The sequence below is a fragment of the Silurus meridionalis genome, chromosome 3 (assembly GCF_014805685.1).
Source record: "Silurus meridionalis isolate SWU-2019-XX chromosome 3, ASM1480568v1, whole genome shotgun sequence".
Taxonomy (NCBI): Eukaryota; Metazoa; Chordata; class Actinopteri; order Siluriformes; family Siluridae; genus Silurus; species Silurus meridionalis.
This window is the reverse complement of record NC_060886.1, coordinates 11,736,783-11,757,517: the sequence shown is the minus strand read 5'-3', so window position 1 is coordinate 11,757,517 and position 20,735 is coordinate 11,736,783. Positions and strand designations below refer to the sequence as shown.

Here is a 20,735-nt window from a genome sequence, read left to right as displayed (position 1 = left end):
AAGCACTAATCCAATCACTTAAGTGCAACCCTAATCTCCTCTCCTGAGAAACAGCCTCATTAGGGACTGAGACAAGTCTCCTAATCTCCACTCGCGTAATCTCACAACACAAATGCATGCCCAGGCAGCTAAGCAATAGTTAGATTTGTCAGGTGTGAACAACGTCACTTCAAATTTACACCTTCGTCCTTTGCCAAGAAGACAAAAAGTCTAGAAAGCAGCAAGAGTAAAGCTTTCTTCAGACCTGGGTTCAGACCATTCTTTATTTTTCACTTCTCTGGTTCACAGGCTTTATTTTACGCTTGGAGTGAGCAGCCTGGAAAAAAGGCTGCAAAAACACACAAATGTAATAGCGTTTGAACAAAACACCTGAGCCAGAAGATGCAGCTGACTGAGGGGTATAGCAAGAGCGAGACAGGAACAGTTGTGCCTCATTTCAACCCAGACAGGCCAGAGGAAAAGAACAAAACATACACTCACCCTCTGAAGAACATAGGCCACACACTAATGTGTACACAAAGTGCACACTTCACACTCGGTCTCACTTCTATCCTCTAAAAGACACACAGTGATTGAACAGCAGTCACACGGTTATGTTGTTCAGCCTGAGGCACAGCCATAACATGAGCAAACGCTGAAATGAATGTCTGCAACCTACCAAACTGAAGTAAACTATTGCAGAACACTGGCAAGTTTTTACATTTCACTTTCAGTGAATTTTACAAATATTTTTATTTTGAACATAAATAAGTCGCACCTGTCTACACTGAAACTAATGAACTTTACACAGGCTTTAACGAAAGACACGTTACACACAGTGTAACGGGTGAAATATGTTGCGCTTCCTTTAGGAGCATAGCGGTATTTTGGGAATAGCATGCCACTGCATTTTTTCCGGAATTACTGCATGTGTGCAAGACAAGGAATATGTCCTTATTATTTTCTGATGCTCATTTCTAAATTTCTTTGACTAACCCTTAACGCTGTTGCCAAGAAAAATAAAAAAAGCACGAGTTTTGGAAACCTGTCTGTGCTTATATGATTTCTGTTGCAACTGGAGTTAGTGAGCTCTCCCTTAACCCAGACTTAACTCGTTACAACGGCTTGTATCTAAACAGTAGCCGACCAAGAAAGTCATTGTTCACTGTCTTCCTCCTTCCTTTCACAACTATTTCTCTCGGGAGTTTATCTTTTGGCATCGTCGTGCGTTTAAAAAGAAGTTTTTTCTCCCGATGCCGTGCAGCTCAGAACACAGGTGAGGTGCGTTTTTTAGATTCCGTTCGGAAATTTGATTGGTCTGATGTTATGGGGTTCAGGTTTTGGCTTGAAGTTTGTGAAACCGGGAAAAACCCAGGAAAAATTCCTCACACAAAAAAAATGCAGTTTGAACCACACCACTTCTATGCAGGCAATACCAAGCAAAAATAAAAGTGAGGGAGAGAAAGAAAATAATGTTTAAAGATATGTAATAGATGTCCCAGATGATTCATCTCCAGGTCATGATCTCAGAATTACTCTTCATAACTCTCTGCTCTCCCCTTCAGCCACTGCTCCCAACCTTGGGGTAACTATAGACTATCAACTGTCCTCCTCCTCATACGTTGCTAACGTGGCTCGTTCTTACCGATTCCTTCTCTACAACTATCCACACAGGCTGCTCAGGTGCTTGATCATCCCATGTCATTTTGAGACTGGACTACTGCAACTCTCTGCTGGCAGGTCTTCCTCTGAATGCCATTTGCCAACTGCAAATTATCCAAAGTGCAGCTGCGTGACTTGTGTTCAATTTGCCAAAGTTCTCCCACACCACCCCATTGCTGAGCTCCCTCCACTGGCTTACAGTAGCTGCACGTATCAGATTCAAAACACTAATGCTTGCCTACAAGATCAAAAATGGACCGCACCATCTTACCTCAGAGACCTCATCACTCCTCGCACTGCACTTTGCTGTCTGAGATCCTCCAGCACTGCTCGACTGGTACCACCTTGTCTCACGTTAAGAGGCAAGTATACTTCAAGGCTCTTCTCCGTTCTGGCACCAAGGTGGTGGAATGAACTTCCCCTAGATGTCTCAACAATGGTCTCTGGCTATCCTCAAGTGATGGGTGAAGAGCAACATCTTATTAAAGCACCTAAACTAACATTTTCCCCAAAAAAACTTTGTTGTTGTAGGCCGCAAATGTAAATTTCAATGTAAATGTCTTCTAGAAATTTCAAGACCAAGCTGACAAACTAGAATAAACAAAAGAGGTTAAGCTATTATGGGAAAACAATGAACAAAATTATATTTACCCACAAGTTAATTATTACTCCAATAAAAGCACACCCTAAAGTGTTCCTTTTAAACACATAAATAAGCCAAAAAGTAAACAATGACATGGCGAAAGTGGCGAGCCATGCATTTCACATCCAGACTTTCAGTGGTATCCTACCTTAAACACTACACCTCTTAGTACCATCATTATGACACCAAGGCTACAGAAACCATTAATACTACATAGAAATGCAGTACAACAGATTAAAAGAATTGAGTAATTTGACAAATTAAATTCAATTGTCAGTAAATCAATTCTAGATTACATTTCCAGATATAATACAGAAACAGTGACTATAGTAACAGTTCAAAATAAAAACCAATAGATAAAATTATATCACCATATTGCCCAACTCCCCATAAGCACTGGGAATATGCTGTTATATATAAAAAAAGGACATTCATGTAAAGAATACTGGATGCAGTGTGGTAGTCCAACTTTTCCTGTAGTGTAAAAAAAATTCAAGAGCCAAAAAATAAACAATGTCATGGCACCTGCAGATTTTCAGTGGACAGCATGCTTTCTTCTAAGCAGGCAATACCAAGCTTATTGGTACTTAGAAGTACTGATGATATTTCTTAATACCATCTTGATTGCTGCATTAGACAAGTATCTCATGTAGTGAGAATGTATGCCGTTACTAAAAAAAAGCAACCCAATGGATACAATTCAACAAGTCTCCTTTTACTGCAGCCACAGCTGCACCACCCACATACATCATGTCTAGCAGAAGCATCAATAATGACCTCAGAAAAATGACCTCAGAAAAATGATTTTCTGTGCATTATGATTTTCGTGGGAACTTAAAAGTAAGGCAAATCATGCATTTTAGTGCGAATTCTACAGAAAAAAAAATGCAAAACTATAGCTTGGCAACTGTTCTGACCTTTCCTTGTAATGTCCAGATTCTCCTGAAAAGTCCGTATTTTTAATGTGCTGCTACCAAATCAATTTCTTCTCTTCTGTCAGCCGTTGTGGAATGATGCCACCCAATGAAAGGACGTGAAAATGCTGACGTGACTGGACACCTCCGAGGGGGCCATTGAGTAGCCTAATTGCAGTCAGATTGGTTAAAGCAACAACTTCGAGAAAAATAAATTTGAATCTAATGAGAGCTCATGCTGTTCATTTCTGCTTTCCTTATCGCAATACGTGATGCGATGGCTGGAATCTGATTGGATAGAAATTCCAAAGTAAACAGACACTTTGGGACACAGCAGGAGCCACTATGAAATGAAGAGAATGGACTATTGGAATCATTAAATACAAATTCATCTCCAAAAAAATATTAAAACCTGTCAGTGATTGTAATAGCACTGGATGGCACATGTGATCTATTTTAGTTACGTATATATTGCATTTAATCGATTTACAGTTATGTTTGATGTCATCACTTACATTGTAGAAGTAGTTTCACTCTCTAAAAGCTAAAAAGAAAATAAAAAGTCAAGTCCTCCTACATAAAGATTTTCTAGTAACCAAGAGTTAAAGTTTCATCCTTGACTATGAGAAAGCACTGACACTGGAGCCAAATAAACACCTTCTATAAAGATGCGTCATTGTTTCCAATGAAACAATAACGCATTTGAACAAGCACATTAACATAAACAAATGAACAGTTTATCAACATAAACCAATTACAATATAATTAGAAAAAGGAATTCAGCAATACTGCAATACAGAAAGAAAATAAAAATAATACACTTAGACTCAGACAAAAGAGAATAATACAACAATAGAAAAGCTGATAATGGCCTTTTTTTGCACATTTCATGTTCATGGGAGGAAAAATCACAAAAAAACTCCTTTGCTCATTAAATTAGAATTGGATATAAAGTACTGTTAAAGTGGTGCAGCTGCAGACACAAATTAGAGGTATTTTGGCTAGAAGAATCACAAAGCTATGACACCTTGACCTGCTCCACCTCACTAACCCTCATCCACCTGCAACACAGCATGAACATTACCAGCACCATCTCGGTATGCTCATACAAGAGCAACTTACGTTTATGTCACTTACACACTTGAGCAGGTAAGAATTAAGGGCCTTGCTCAAGGGCCCAGCAGTGACAACTTAGCGGTACTGGAATATGAGCTCAGGAAGTTGTGGGCAGAAATCCAATGTCTTATCCGCTGAGCTACCACTTCCCCCACACAGCAGATTTGAAGAAAAAACACATCTTGGTGCTGATTAGCTGTTCTACCGAACACCATTGATAAATGTGATGGATGCTGTTTACCCACTTGCTCATTTTTTCACATTGAGGGGCTGGTGGTGTTTAATAAAATTGGGTCATGAGCAAAGAATTTTATAAATAAGAAACACCCACAGGGTAGATATCCAACATACAGTTACAGCAGGTCATATTAAAGCTCTGAAAATACAAAAAAAAAGGCCTGAAGGCAGCCATTTCCAGAGAAAATTGAATAACCTGGTGGCCATAACCCTTTCGAACTTATAATGCACAGCCATCTACTAAACAAGAAACATGTTTTCGATTGATTGTCGGCTAAAACAAGCCTTCCTCACCTACACATCGAAACCAGTTTGTACTGACACGAGCCTGGTGCGGAGTGCTACTCCTGAACACCCTTTCATTCATTTTCTTGGTACGACTGAATGGAGTAGTTAATGGAGGTAGCGGTGAGGTGACGTACAGATGGAGAATGTCGGCAATGGCCTCCGAGGCATCCACTCTTTTATACTCTCTTGGCCTAATGTTAAACAGAGGCTCAAATCTGCCCAAAGTGAATTTGAGTTTCCGCTCAATTTCCCAAAAACAACAAGCTATTTCCTTCAGGCTTCAGCTGTAGGGCAACAGACATCCAGCGGATAGCAAGGAGCCTGGGAGTGAGATTGGAAAGTACAGAATGGCCAACAGGCATTTAGCAGTGGAAATAGGAAATCGAAAGAATCGAGATAGACATGAGCCCAGACATAAGAGGCAGTGTGATGAGCAATAAGAGACGTGCTTGTCATTTGTGTAGGAACAGTGATGGCGCCATCGCTGCTATTACAAAGTACTTGAGCTTTTCAGAAACCATTAAGCACATCTACAGCTTGCATTAGTGGCTGTCGTTGAAAGATGGTGCATTACAATGCCAACAAGGCTCACAAAAGCACTTACAAGGCTAACTTGGACGATCTACTCATTAGCGATGAGCGTTCTGACTGTCAGTCCGTGCTAATGGACAGCGCCCACAAACCGAAACAGTGGCAGAAGAGCGCAATAATGGCTGACCATTCAGCCCTCTACAGCTGCACGGTCCTTTACTTCAAAGGGAAATCTGCTGTTAAGTGCAATAGGTGAAAGAGGCAGCCTTTGGTTAACACCACTACATTGCTTTGAAGGGCTCAGTGGGCATAAACCATTCAGCACAGCATATAGTTATCCACTCTGAAAGGGCAACAGCGTTCTCGTCAGAAAGCAAAAACAAACCAGGAGTATAAAACTGCACACACGTGCTGTAATTAGCCATCGTTCTCTCTATTCCTACCTGATGTCCGCATTGTTTTTCCTCCCTTTTTTATAAACTGTATAGAATCCTGTGCCTGACTCAAGATGTAAAAAACGCAAAGAGAAACCAAGACATTCTGACACTGCACATACCTGAAACACACACACAAGAGACCCACTACATGTGCAGAGCAGCTCAAAATGTTGATGCGAATCATGTGGTGTGTGTGACGTGTGTAACACATTTGAAACATGTGTGATGCAAAATGTTACAGTTTAAAGAGCTGGGATCAGGTGGTTATAACAGTCATGGGGTCAGCTGCAGGTCAGAACACGGCACACTTTACAGCGAGCAATGAATCATCGTCTAACACTTAACACAGAGTTGAAGTGGAGATCACACTGCAGACAGTATACGAATATTCGAATGATTGCTACTATTGCTTCCCAAACTCTTAAAACAGACATAACCCCCATTCCACACACCCCTCCCCCCATCTACCATCCCTTCACTGCTTTATATCAAGCCTCCTCGATACTACCGTTCGTAAATCATAAAAAATACATAAGCACGTCTCGACCACACACACGTTCCAAATATTTCACCATGCTTTCCAAAGACAAGCCGTAAATTAATCCACACAAACACCGCTTTGAGTTCTCGCGCTGCTCCGAAAGGCAACATCATACCTCTGGTCTAAAAGCAGTTGTTCTTTGTTGATTTTATTTTTCATTTTGCAAGAAAGTAACTAAAATATAAAAAAAGAATAAATATGACCCTGGACATTGTGTATTATTTTCATCCCTGCGTTTATTCATAGCCTACAGCCGTTTAAGCAGACAGCCTTCTTACCCATCGTGATCTTTTACAGAAAGCCAAGGCAAGTTTATAAAGTGAATAAAAAAAAAAAACCTTTCTACACCGTGTTGCTGAAATATTTCGGTCATCTTAAAGCATGTTTTAGACCGGGGGTTTTTAAACCTGTTTAGGGGGGAATAAACCAGAACGGACCTTTGTGTGACTCCAAGTCTTCATTATACCAGATTTATAATAACGTGAACATTTTATAATTAAAATGTAACTAAAACCCATATGAATATTTATTTGTACGGCTCTTACCTGTCAGGAGCTTACATTTGTAGGACCAGCTTTGTAAAAAAAAAAAAAGTCAGGAAGTGTGTTTGAAAGGGTGAATCTCATTCCCACTGTAAACACCCAGCATCTTGGATTTAATCCAGCTTCATCCAGACAGGAGTTCGCAAAGGGCATAATCATTTTCTGTATACGCGCAGAAATATCTCGCCACTCTTTCTGCAGTGTATACCGAATTACAAATACAAAAAAAAGCTATTTTGGTTCCACTTCACTATTTACAGTGTCACACATAAATCTGCATTGGTTCGTTTTTACTGCTAAGCTTTTATGCTAGTGTAGCGTGGCGGATTACGTGAGAATAGCATTTGCTTGGCTTGTTTAAATATAATTTTCAGGAACAAAACAGTTTAGTGTGATGTTATGTTGTACAATAAGTAAAAAAAAAAAATAATTATAAAACAAAAGGACTGAGAGTTTCTTTCACAGCTACATTTGTAGTTTACTCTCGGTTTGGAATACGTTGCTCTTCACAGAAAAAAACCTGTTTGGTTTTACTATTACAGCTTCGAACGTGGCGATATCTAACAGGATTTTAAGGACTGCAAGACATTTGTGTAACCCACAGCCTTGTTGTAGACCAATGACTTCCAATGAATTTCTCAATTTATGAAATGAAGGAATGTATGATATTTGAATGATGGCGTAAAAGTCTTACTCATATTTTTCGCGCAACTCAAGTCAACCGATTTTTGCAGAAATGTTCAACGAGATGTGTTTGATTTAAAACTTAAAATGTATTTAATTGATTTAAAATGAAAAACAATTATCGATAAAATCGATAATGATCAAAATTCGGTGTCTTGTTGGCTGCTCAAGTTAGCGTTAGGTTAGCGTGACGTTAGGAAACAGCAGTGTGCGAAAAGGAAAATGGATGAAGGCGAAACATCAGCACGGTAAGCAAAAACTGTAGAATCATCATCATGCGAAAATTGTGTAGTTTAATGAAGTGCTATTGTGTGAACTGTTTGTAATGGAGACGGATTCAATAAAAATGGTGCGAACAAACACTAAATCTAAAAGCAGCAAATAACAGCAGCAGTAAATGAGTACATATCTTAGTGGTTTTCAGCGAATGCTTATGCATTTGTACACCAATCCGTTATATTTTGTTAAGCCTGTTAGCTTGCTGCGTTTCTTCATCCCATTCTCGTTTTTATAGCATTTTTCCACTACAACAGTAAATGATCTGTTTTTAAAAGTTTACTGCGGCTTCACTATGTTTAAATGCTTGTTTTCAATGTTTGCATATTTAATTTAGAATATATCTCATTTAATTATTATACAAAACTAAATTTTGCTTATATCTTTACAACAAAAAAAAATTGTGTATATTTTAAAAGCATGATTGTCAACTTGCCATCTGCAATTATCATTAAAAACAATACAAATGTTGATTTACACAATTTATACCTTAGATACACAAATTTATTATAGAGAAGAAAGAAACAGAAAGAAACAACCCAGCATAAGTGAATTTGTTTAAAGGAGAAATCCCTCATGCACTCCTCAACAAGCAGCCACTAGAAGCTTCAAAATGTCAAAATGAAAGATAATTAAACTCAATAACACTATAAATTATGTGGCTTTGCATTTTTTTTTAAGTATACTATTATAAATAAATACCCTGAATTATTGTTCTATATAGTTATAATAAGCAAAACAGGATTATCAAAATTGTTAGTTGCATCCTAGTAATGCCTCTGTTCCACAAAGCAGTTGCATTACTTAGTTTCAACCTTTAAAGTTCTCCTACATTATGCCATTTTTTTTTCACTCCATTCAATGGCTATCTGTAGCTGCCCACTTGAGTTTAAAGCAGTGATGCTAGCCAAAAAGTCATGAATGGACTCTTACTTACTAACTTTAAAGCTTTATCACATCCCACACTGCAGCACACTCCATCCGATCCTCTAGCACTGCTCAACCATGAACCAGAATCAGAACAAGTTCAACTGAAGGAAGAAATTTACACTAATGTATCCAGAGACATCCTATTCAATGGTGTGCCACCAATTTTTGTGTTAACAGTTTTTGAAGAACCAAATTTGGTCAGTTAATATTTTCGTCCACATGCCGTATTAATGGATTGTGACTTCAAATCACTTCTGTAAGTCACTCGGGATAAGGCTGTCTGCCAAATGCCATAAATGTAAATATAGAGACCACAGATTGTCCTGTAGTATAGGTACAGAAATGTCTTCTAATGAGTTTCAAAATCCTGCAATATAAACCTTGTGTGAGTACACATGCACACGTATGTATATATACACACATATACACTGCCATGCAAAAAAAAAAGTCACCACCTGGATTTAACCCAGCAAATAGGTAAGAGCCTCCCATTGGAGAAATACTGCATGGATGAATATATTTCATCTGGCAACAAGTTATTTAACCCTAACTGATGCAGTGAGTAGCTTCTCATTTCTTAAACAACCATGTTGGAAGACACTTCCTGTGTTCATGGAAAAGATGTTGATCTGTTTCAGAAGGGTCAAATTATTGGCCTGCCTCAAGCAAAATAAAACATCCAAGGAGATTGCTGAAACTACTAAAATTTGATTAAGAACTGTCTAACGCATAATTAAAAAACTGGAAGGATAGTGGGAACCATCATCTCCGAAGAATAAATGTGGATGAAAAAAAATCTTGAACGATCGTAATCGGCGATCACTTAAACGTTTGGTGGAATCAAATCGTAAAAAAAAAACCCAGCAGAACTCTCGCACAATGCAAAGAAAACTCAAGAGATTGGGATTAAACAGCTGTGTAGCATTAAGAAAACCACTTATCAGTTAGGCTAATCAGAAAAAAAAGGCTTTAATTTGCTAGGGAGCATAAAAATTGGACTCTGGAGCAATGGACGCGTCGGGGTAGGAAATGAGGCGGATGAAGTGATGCACCCATCATGCCTAGTGCCTACCGTACAAGCCTTTGGGGGCAGTGCTGTGATGTGTGTGCACGTGTACTCACATAAGGCTTATATTGCAGGGTCTTTAAACTCATCAGGAGAGTCTCATCAGGCCTGTTCCCTTCCCATATTTCACAAGTCCATATTTCACTTTCCCCCTAAGGACCACGGTATTCCATTATACATATGTTGGGAGCATGTTATCTGCTGGTGATTTATGGTCCTTTCAAGCACACCATACATCTGACCTCATGTTAGGTCCCAGGTTTTAAAGCTGCACAGGAGCAGTGTGTAGTGTGTGTGCAACGCGTTGCAATGGATGCCAAGGCCACATCTGTACTTTTTACCCAATAATGCTCCAATATTTCTCCTCCTCCCCTCATGAATAATTCTAGGCATGTGGTCCACCCTCACCCACCTTTTCCCGTTCCATCCATCAACAATAGACATGTTAAAATATTTAGTGTTTATGGGAAATCTGCTGAGCCATAGCCTTATGCCCCATCTGCAACCCAGTCCCTGTCTGGGCTAAGAGTGTCTGACATGGCCTCCCACAAAACACACACACCTGCTCCACTTACACCATCCCCTTTCCTAGCAATCTTTACATCCTAGCATCCCCCCCCCCCTCTCTCTATACCCCATACCCTCATTTTCTCTTTTTGTCCATTACACAGACTGGCAGCTTATCATCAGCAGCCATGCATTAAGAAGGTGGATCTACTCAGAGAACCTCTAAGAAAATAGTCTGAACAGAGCAAACACATTGCACAAACACTAACAACACTGTCACTTACACATGCACAAACACGTGCGCGCACCAGACCGAGCTGTTAACAGGTTAACGTCTCTTTGCTATCTCTCCCAGGCTAATAAAGCAGGTTTTGCCATTTAGCTCAGTAAACATCAATTCCAACTGCAAAGCGCCTGTGGACGCTCTGTGAATGACAGCTTTTGCTTTCGCTGTTCATCATTTCCATTTGTATGTTTGTGAATCCAGCCATGGATTATAAATGAAGCTAATTAGGTATTAATTAGTCTCTAGTTGTTGGTGTGTTCATTGTTTGTAGTGATTGCTAGTCACACTATGCTTTTATGCAGCAGTGGGGAGTAAAATAAGCAGCAACCCTGCTGGGATTTAAACCACCTTCCAACCCCCACCTTTCTTCCCTCCTTTTCTCATCCTTCTCCTAAATCTTTAGTCATGCTTCTGTTCCTGGGGAAAAGTAATCAGACAGCAGCCATCTGACTACAGTTAATGAACACTCACTCTAGCCACAATGCATCATACACTGAAAGACCCATACACTGTTTTCTATGTGTGTAGCAATGTGGGGAAACTCTTTACATTCAATTTCTTTGGCATTGTTTTTAGTATAAATTGTTTTTAAAACTACAGGTGACACATGGTTCTATTAAGAACTCCTGTCCATCCCAAATGTGAAGAGCACAGTTAGGATTATAATCCAACTCCACTGAAAAGAAACCAAATGGTACAGAATTCTGACTTTACACTGGGTTGGTGTCTGTTTCAATATAGCACAAAGCCATCAAACACACTAAGTAGCCTTCATCAGCAAGTTGGTAGATATTTTTTGGGTTGCCTGACTTCATTTATAGCCGTCTCTGTTACAAAAGCCTTCAGTGTAATTAAGTAAAACAATTAAACTCCTGAGATCTGGCTGAAACCTCAGTAAATACATTGCATAGCTGATGCTCAGACATTCATTATAGTCAATAAAAAAGTAAATAAATATATCAGTAAAAGAAAAATCTAATGCTGCTGGGACTGAATTATAGTCAAACAGCCATAAAAAGCACAAATGCAACACTTAGTATTAAGCTAAATATCTGATATCTCTACTTAAGAAAACATTAAACTATTTGTATTTAAAAAATGGAATTTAGTAATTTTAGATGTATTTAAGAAATTTCCCCACTGTGGGACGAATAAAGGTTTATCTTATCTTATTTAGATAACTTTTTTACATACAAATCTGACAAAACTATATACTATATATACACACTTTATGGACAAAAGCATTGGGACTATACAGACTATTTCCAACCAAGAGACCCAAACATGTTCCAGTTGTTCCAGCTTCATGAAAATATGTAATATGGAAAATCTTGAGCAGCCTGCTACACTTTGGGGATGAATTAGAACCCTGAATGGAATGGGATATTCAGAAAGCACAGACCAATCTTATGGTCAGATGTCCACAAACTTTTGCCTTTATAGTGTATATTTGGCCCGTAGACATCAAGATATAAACCGTCCTGACTGCAGCGAATGTCTGAGAATCATCTCTAATACATTTATTGAGCTTTCTGCAGTATCTCTGGAGATTAATCAAGATGCATATTTAATATTAATTTTGGATGATTACATTTGGCATGCAGAAATCAACATCATTTCCAATGAATTCCCAAACACTTTTCTCACAACAGCAGGAGAGATCATTTCAATGCTGAAGCTCCAACTGTAATTAAAGTCTCACGTGTCTTATGTTTGCTGTGATTTTAGCGTGCATTTTAAGAAACCGTGCTGGTGTCCAGTCAGTCCGTGTCCTAACTTGATCACAGGCATGTATATGCACACACATGTATATAGAAAATCTGAAGATTATATAAATGATCACCTTTTATTTTAATTTAGGAAGCATCTAAATTAAAATTGAAATTTTTATTTGTTACATTACATATTCGTACAGAGTAGAACATGTAGTCAAATGCTTTTTACGACTGTCAACATCTAAACATGAAAATAGAAATAGAATATAAAATAGACAAAAATAAAAAGTAAATATAGTATAAAGGTATCAAAGTATAATAGAAGAAAAAAGTCTAACTGCAAAGTATAAAAATAAGGTTAGGAATAATATACATATGCACACACACACACACACACACATATATTATGTATAAATTAGACATAAAGAGATAGATATGTGCATGAGTGATTCTGATAGAAGTACAGATTTCCAGTGTGACTGCCACTGAAGCATCCATGTGCTGGTATTAAAGTGACTGCTGTGCCAGTCCAGTGTTTAGGTGAAGTCACTCTGGGGATAGAAACATTTCCATATGGTTGTGTGGGTCTGTGTTTTGCATCAGTCTTGAATATCAGGGGGCATGTGCAGCTGTTCTGCCCTAACAAATGCACATACCACGACTTCCTTTGTAAAACTACAAGGCTATAAAATGAGCGCAGTCATTAAAGATGACCCCCTGTTTAGAGATGAGCATGTTGAGGAAAGTTTTAATGGGGGGGATTGTTGATCATTCCTTCTCTGCAACTGTGAGACAGCCTGAGGCAGGGAGGGGATTACAGGAGGTTGGAAAAAGATCCTGTTTACCAGCCAAGGGGGAGGAACGTGTTAACACACACACGCACACAAACATTTGTGTTCCCATCTTATCGGAGCCTCTTCAGGCAAACACATGGACGGAAAAAACCTTATTTACCTGGACTCAGGGCCGAACTTTAAATCTACCTTTTAAAAAAAGTGATCAGCCTGAAAAACACACATCAGCCTGAACAGCCATCAGGAACTATGTTTACACTCAACAAATGACAAGACAACAGAGATAACAATCCAACTGTGATTGAGATCAGGTCACACCCAGTTTAAACAAATAACCTGCTTAACCCCCTCTGAGGACATCAGCATCAGCTCATCAGGAAAAGCAGGAAGAAAAGAAGCTTTTGGTTTATTTAAAAACAAAATTGATCTGAAGATGAAGAAAACAAAAGCATTCTAATGAGGAGAGGACATAATTCCCAAGACACCCAGATGCTGGTAGTTCAAATGTGAACATGTACTGACATTCAATGAATGGCAAATGTTTACTTCAAATGTAGAATGGTGTTCGAATCTGGACTCTCTGGATTTTTTTCCAACCTACTTACACACTTGGGAGACCAACCGCTGACAGTTTGTGGTTAAGGGCTCATTCTTAGGTCTTCTTATGGAGTTAAACAAACGTTGAAACATTTCACACGTGCCTTATTGACTACTTATATCCCATTTCTATGCAGAACAGAGAGTCACTACATGCGTGTTGTGTATCCGGAGCCTGAATGGTCTTTGCATGACGGCGGGATATTCGAGAGCTCTGTGTAAAAGCAGTGTCGTGTGCAGGCGGTCCTGCTGAGGCAAATGGCTCCACTTTGCTCTGTGCACAGCAGGATCTTACTCTGAGCCGTGGAGTCTGAGCCGTCAGGCTGAACTCAGTTCCTCGGGCCTGTTTCCTCACGCAGCAGGAGAAACAATATGAAAACCACTGAAACACCAGAGATTCAGAAAGAGGAGAGTGCTTGACAGAAGAGCGTCTGCTAACTATGCTCTCTGCGAACTTAATGACCCATTCCTTTCTAGTAAAAAAAAAAAAAAAAAAAAAAAAAGGAGATAGAAGATAGATAGATAGATAGATAGATAGATAGATAGATAGATAGATAGATAGATAGATAGATAGATAGATAGATAGATAGATAGATATTTATACTGGTGATTTTTATTTTATTGAGAAAAATTAATAAAATGGCAGTGTATTAAACTACTAGTTTAGTGCTCACTGGTTTGTGAACCTGAAACCCACTCATACTGACCTTATTACACTCAACATTGTAGTAGAGTCAGAGTCTAGTCTCTTGTTGAGCTCCATGACATCTAGTGCAAACACTTAATAAAGACTTCAGGAGTAATATATTTTAGTTTTGATCACCGAGTTAGGCTTGTGCGAGAGCGTGGAACTTCTTGTTGTCTAATCATGCCCCATAACTATCGCTCACGGAACGAGAGAATTGCCTGCGAGTCGGACGAGAGGAAGGAAGTCGAAACTGCTGATGAGTCAGGTTTAGAGATGAATTTGGGTATTTATTCACCAGTAAAAGACAGGAGGTGGAGCTGGAGGTAGCAGAGCTGAAGAGGTTTTTTTGGGAGTGACGAGGACAGGATTAGAAATGAGTTTATTAGAGGGACAGCGCATGTAGGACGTTTTGGAGACAAGGTGAGGGAGGTGAGTTTGAGATGGTTTGGACAGAGGAGTGACATGGGGTATATCGGTAGAAGAATGCTGAGGATCGAGCCAACGGTAAGAAGGAAAAGAGGAAGACCTAGGAGGAGGTTTATGGATGTGGTGAGGGAAGACATGCAGGTAGTTGGTTTGAAAGAGGCAGATGTGGAGGAGAGAGGGGGGGTGTGGAGAAGGATGATCCGATGTGGCGACCCCTAATTGGAGAAGCCGAAAAAAGAAGAAGAAAATTCGCAAGGTTATATGAAATGTAAATAAAAGAATATAAACTGCACGTGCATGTGATGATTGAATTTGTGTATAGGAAAGTCGGCGTGATAAACAACGTGCCGTGTTGCGTACCAAGTCTCTTTTCTTGTTTTGACGGTGAGACATTCGAAGGGCTTTATCTATTTGGCAGAAAGGACGAGGGAAGCAAGATGCATCAGAGGAAGATGTTTTGTTGCTCTGCTTCAGTCAGACAGCAGGTTCGTATAAGACTGTTTTTTGGGGGGGAGGGGATCTTAAAGCTGCAGATGCCACATTTTCCCAGAGACATTTAAATGGTTGTAATCTATCGCTGATTCCTGACACCATCATCAATCTTTTCAAGCCTAGTTCACTGACTATTCAAAGCTGCATTCTCCTAGTCATTGTTTAACTCTCTTTTTCTCTCAACCACACTCTTTCTCTTGTACACACCATCTTTCCCTCTCACACACACACACACACTAACATTATATTATATATACACATTATATTGCCAAAAGTATTGGGTCACCTGACCTTTCCTGCTATATGTGGTCCTTTCCCAAACTGTTACCACAAAGCTGGAGGCACTCAATTCTATAGGACGTTTTTGGATGCGCTATAATAAAATTTTGCATTCACTTGAACTTAGAAATCCAAACCTGTTCCAGCATGGCAATGCCCCTGTGCACAAAGTGAGCTCCCTGAAGATATGGTTTACATGTTTTGTAGAGGAAGATCTTGAGTGAGAGAGCTCTGATCTCATCCCTACTGAACACTTTTGGATGAATTGGCATGCTGACTGCACCCCAGGTCTCTTTACCTACATCAGTACCTGCCTTTCGTAATACCTTTGTGGCTGATGAACACAAATATCCATAAGCACGTTCTAGAATCTAGTGGAACAGCTTTCCCGAAAAGTGGAGGAAATTAAAAGAGTAAATTGGGACTAAACGTGGAATTAAAGGTTCAAGAATCACATACCGTACTTATGACCAGGTGACCCAATACTTTTGGTATATACTTTATATATTTTGGAATGTAGTGTATATACATATATACACACACACACACACACACACACACACACACACACACACACACACACACACTCCTATACCCCTTTCTATCCCTCTAACACACACTTTCTTTCACACTCTCTCTCTCTCTCACAGTTTTTCTCTCACTCATCCTCTTCAAGCTATACCTAATAAATTACCTTTAAACTTTAGTTGATCATGAATAATCATGAAAATGGTTGCTGATAATTCTTGTCTTAATAGCATGGACAGGAGGGAATTGGATAAAGAAACTGTATTTCTTCTTTGGATAACAGAAGAGCCCCATTCGCTGTAATATCAAACATTCCATCTACCGTTTGATCCACATTGTACATTCTCCCAGTATTTTGTAGAATTTAAGAGGACTGACCTAAACAGTTTTAGTTTTAGTTACTAGGTTTTAGTTGGTAAAACACACTAAGCCAAAGCACATCTTGCGTTATGACCAAGTTTGCAGCCCAGTTCAAACACTGAGTATAAAAATAAAATTAAAAATAAAAAGAAGAAAAGGAAAAGGTTTTCCATTTGGTGTTCATTTCCCTATTAGAAGCCTTTACTGTAACATTTCAACTTTTGGACAACTGATTACACAAACAACAGAATCAAAACTTTCTTGCAAAATTTGGAAAAATACAGGTAAAAAGAGAAACAGAGAGAGAGGAAAGAGAAGGGGCATGGGAGGAAAGAAGCTTTCGAAGAAGGTGAAAGAATAATTTTTTTTCCCTCGTCTCTGGGAAATGTATATTGGATCTAGAAAATGACTCAAATCCACAGCCATGTTCTTTCCCCTTCTTTATGTTTTTCTCTCCTGTCTACCTGCTTAATAAAATCAACCCCCAGCCACGTCTGGAGTGTCTAGTATGCCACTTCTAAATTCCCTAGATCACCCCGCAGCTCCGCCAGTCTAAATTCAGCACAGCAGTCTCTCTGCGATAGGCTCTGTCCCAGCCAGACAGATGGCTGATTTTATGATGTGGCAGGAAAAGGTGATGCGCATCACAAGATTGCGTTTTTGCTGAGCCTTTGCTAACGAAACCATGGAGACGCTTAAAAAAAAAAAACGAGTAAAATACACAGAAAATAAATAGAACACAAGAAACGCTTATTAGTAGAAACATGACATCATACTGTCACATCCGCCAGCATTATGATGTGGTTAGAGCAAATTCAGAGAGCTCACCTAGACATGTCTCATAAACATTTTAGAATAGCAACTCTGAAGACTCACAACACAGAGCCTTGTGGGAAATCTGACATACTGTTTAGATTCCATTAATATAAATCAGATCAACTTTAGCATCATCCAGCTTGTTCTACTCACACTTAATGCCACTGTAAGGGAGGCAGAAAAAAGACAAACAAAGCAGTATCATTGGAGCCACGTATCTAAAGTGAAAGAGAAGTTTTGGGCATATGGTAGATTGATTTTGATGTGAAATGCGATGGTTCAATGATTCAATGATATTATTCTTAGCTATTTTTTTCCCCCACTCTACCAGAGTTCAAACTATTTCGATTTTGCAATGGCTTATTCAAAGAAACTGCAATTTGAGGGCACATTTTCAGATAGATAGAGGAAATCTGGCAGCAGAGGACACATTTTTTATATGGTAGGAATGCTCACAGTGGGCACAGGCTCCATTCCCACCTCATCTCCTTCCTCCCTGTGGAACTAACATGCCTCTTGTCCAGGAAACTAAAGCCATCTGTTGTTTGTTTAGATGCATGCAGTGTATTTCAATGGGTGTCAGAATGGGTGTGTGTGACGGGGAGGTGTATGTGTGACTGGCACCAAGTATATGTAAATGATATGTAAAGTGCCGCAGGGGACTTTGTGTGTGCACGTAAGTGCAGATCTACGTTTCAGACAACACCGGTCCAATTTATAACAGCATCCGATTCCAAGTACGTTTTTTTGGACTTGGTTCAGACTGAGACAGAGCTAGGGGGAATTTGATAGATGTGTGTAAAACTCATAAATGACCCAGGTCATGGTTGCATCAGCTGACAACAACAACAAAGACCTACTGATAAATGTGTGCAAAGGGCTCTGCCTGATCATCACTTAAAATGCTGCCAGGATCAGAGCCATGCACAAACAAACCTTTAGAAATTGAACCTGCCTGTTTTTCAAGCATGCGTAATCAGTGACTATCACACGCTTGTGCTGCCAGCCTCTAGTGTGATCACAGCGTAGGATATGGCAAACTATCTGAGCTCACTCATGTGTGTGTGTGTGTGTCCGTGTGCGAGTGCACCAACAACTTCTCTCGGGAGAGAACGAGAGCTTTTCTAGCACCAAGAGCTTCTAGCCTCGCTTTAATCCTAATCACAACTTGCTTTGCTGAAAATGCAAGGTCAAGACCTTAGACATTAGTCGAGGCCCATCGGCTGAATCAGGATTGATTGGCCTCTCCAATGTCTACACGATTTATTCGCCTAGAGCAATACCGATCTCCTCTCCTATGGTCTCTGAATGCATATTAAACCTCAGGTTGAGCTCTCATGTTCTTCCAAAAGCTGATTAGTCACAGCACGAACAGTGTTTCGGAAAGAAGTCATCATCAAAAAAAAGAAAAAAAATCCTCCCCAAAACTGCCCATGAATGCTTATTCCCTTAAGTACAGAGGAGGTATTGTGGCGAAATTGCATCACACCATGCACGCATGAGATGCTTACAGGCAGTACCATGAGCTTGCATGCAATTGGATGGACTGCAATTCTACTGTAAGGATTCTAGATCATTAAAATCGGATGAGCGCACTCTATTAACACCAGTCACGACTTAGGACACACACCAAGCAAACAGTCAGCCTTGTGCTTAAACCGAACAATCTGTTTCAGTGCCCATTCATTTACAATTCTTTATTTGGAAAAAAAAAAAAGAAATAGTGTATATGGCTGGTTCATTCTCTATAATCAGCACATGAGTGAATATATGAAAAGGTAAAAATATTTCACAAGAGCTTCCACCATGCCCTTATAATAACAGTACAGTAAACGTGATGAGAAAATTAGAGCAAGAAAGGAATAAACAGCAACAAGTCCATTCATCTCATTTCAGTTTCATTTCGAGATTGGATCCGATTAAAGGTATTTAAAAAAACACACACACACACACACACACACACACACACACACACTTACCGAAAAGGACAAAGGCTACAATCAGCAATTTGATCTCCATCGCCGGAGAATGAACGTGTCCCAGTGCTGCTCCACTCAAACTTCCTTCTCCTTCAACTGCAATATTTCCTCCACCGAGATTTCAGTCTTCCAGGCGGAAAATGTCGCTCCTGGTCTATAATATCCGCGCGCGCGTGTGTGCGTGCGTGTGTGTGTGTGTTCTATGTCCACAGTTTACACCTCAGCACTATATACTCCCTTTAGGTAAGGTTATATCCAGTCTACTGTCCTGTCCCGGTTTGGTTTCGCTTTAAACACAGCGCGTGTGAAAACGCTACAGCTGCTTGTCCACGCCTGGGAGCAAACAAACAGCACCTTGTTGGAGGATAAAAGAAAAAAGAAGAGAAAGTGAATGATGAATGACAGCCTCGGATGCCAGTTCCTCGATTGTCAGATATTGTCCTGAATAGGTAGAGGATACCTGTGCAGCTCACCGCCGTGTTTCCCAGTTCAGCCCCTATAATCGGTGCGTGCGCTGGTTGTACACATGCGTGTGTATATAAATGCGCGTGCGTGCGTGCGTGCGCGCGCCCGTTTGTATGGAGATGCTCCTCCTGCGAGGCTTCACCTTCAGCAGCAGAGATGTGAATAGGAGAAGAAGGGGGAGGAGGAGGAGGAGTAGAAGAAGCGCCCACCTAAGGTCGCACAACCTATTTTCCCGTTGAAGACAAGCACAACAAAAAGGAAATGTTGGTTTTTAAGCGTGGATTTGAGTGTATTATTTTTTAGGCGCGCGCTCCTCACGCCGCAATGCTTTACCTCGCTCAATCCGGGATTATCCGCGAGCTCGCGCGAGCTCGATGACCCCGAAAACGCGTGGGGGATCTTTCCAGGAAACGAAAAATCCTGATTGTAATGATAGAGTGATGAACAAAAAAATATACAGTTTATCAACCGCTCTCCAAAAAACAATGTTTCTATTTCTTGACCCTATTTCTGGACAGTACTGTATTTGTATAAACATACACCGGTTCCTGTTACATACCGGGTGAACTGTTTAGGCAACCATCTAAAAGAGCCTTATTATTATTATTTTTTTCCAGTGCATGCTGTTTTTAATTTATTCTTGTACATTTCTAACACTATCTGCATCAGCCGGTTTTAAAAACAAATCTTTTTTTTTCTTATCCGAACCTTACCTTATGAGCGACTGCGGTTCATAGTCCTCATATTTCAAAATCTAGTAAGCCCCTCCCATTTAGCCGGTTACCCCGCCTCCTGGGTGGTGCTTTCATTTGAACCCCGCCTACACTCCAAGAGCGTGCTTCTCTCACCACGCCCCCTAGCTGCAAACAACTAAATCAGTAAAATACGATGCACCGTAATTTGCAAAATACATTAAGTGAAGCACATCATTATTGTTGTTAATCTTTACTTCAATGC

General features: G+C 39.8%; 1 protein-coding gene across 3 annotated transcripts in view; it reads right to left on the bottom strand.

Moving 5' to 3' along the window:
* Positions 1-20,735, bottom strand: part of igsf3 (immunoglobulin superfamily, member 3) — a 132,676-nt gene extending 111,941 nt beyond the window's left edge. The window contains exons 1-3 of one of the 3 annotated variants that reach the window (XM_046844668.1): positions 20,112-20,735; positions 19,774-20,002; positions 19,314-19,667 (exon numbers count right to left, since the gene is read on the bottom strand). In XM_046844668.1, the coding sequence (XP_046700624.1) occupies positions 19,314-19,353 (40 nt within the window). In that variant the 5' untranslated portion in view covers positions 19,354-19,667; positions 19,774-20,002; positions 20,112-20,735. Of the gene's footprint in view, positions 1-19,313; positions 20,003-20,111 lie in introns of all 3 variants that reach the window. The other 2 variants (XM_046844669.1, XM_046844666.1) reach the window with 2 other exon arrangements.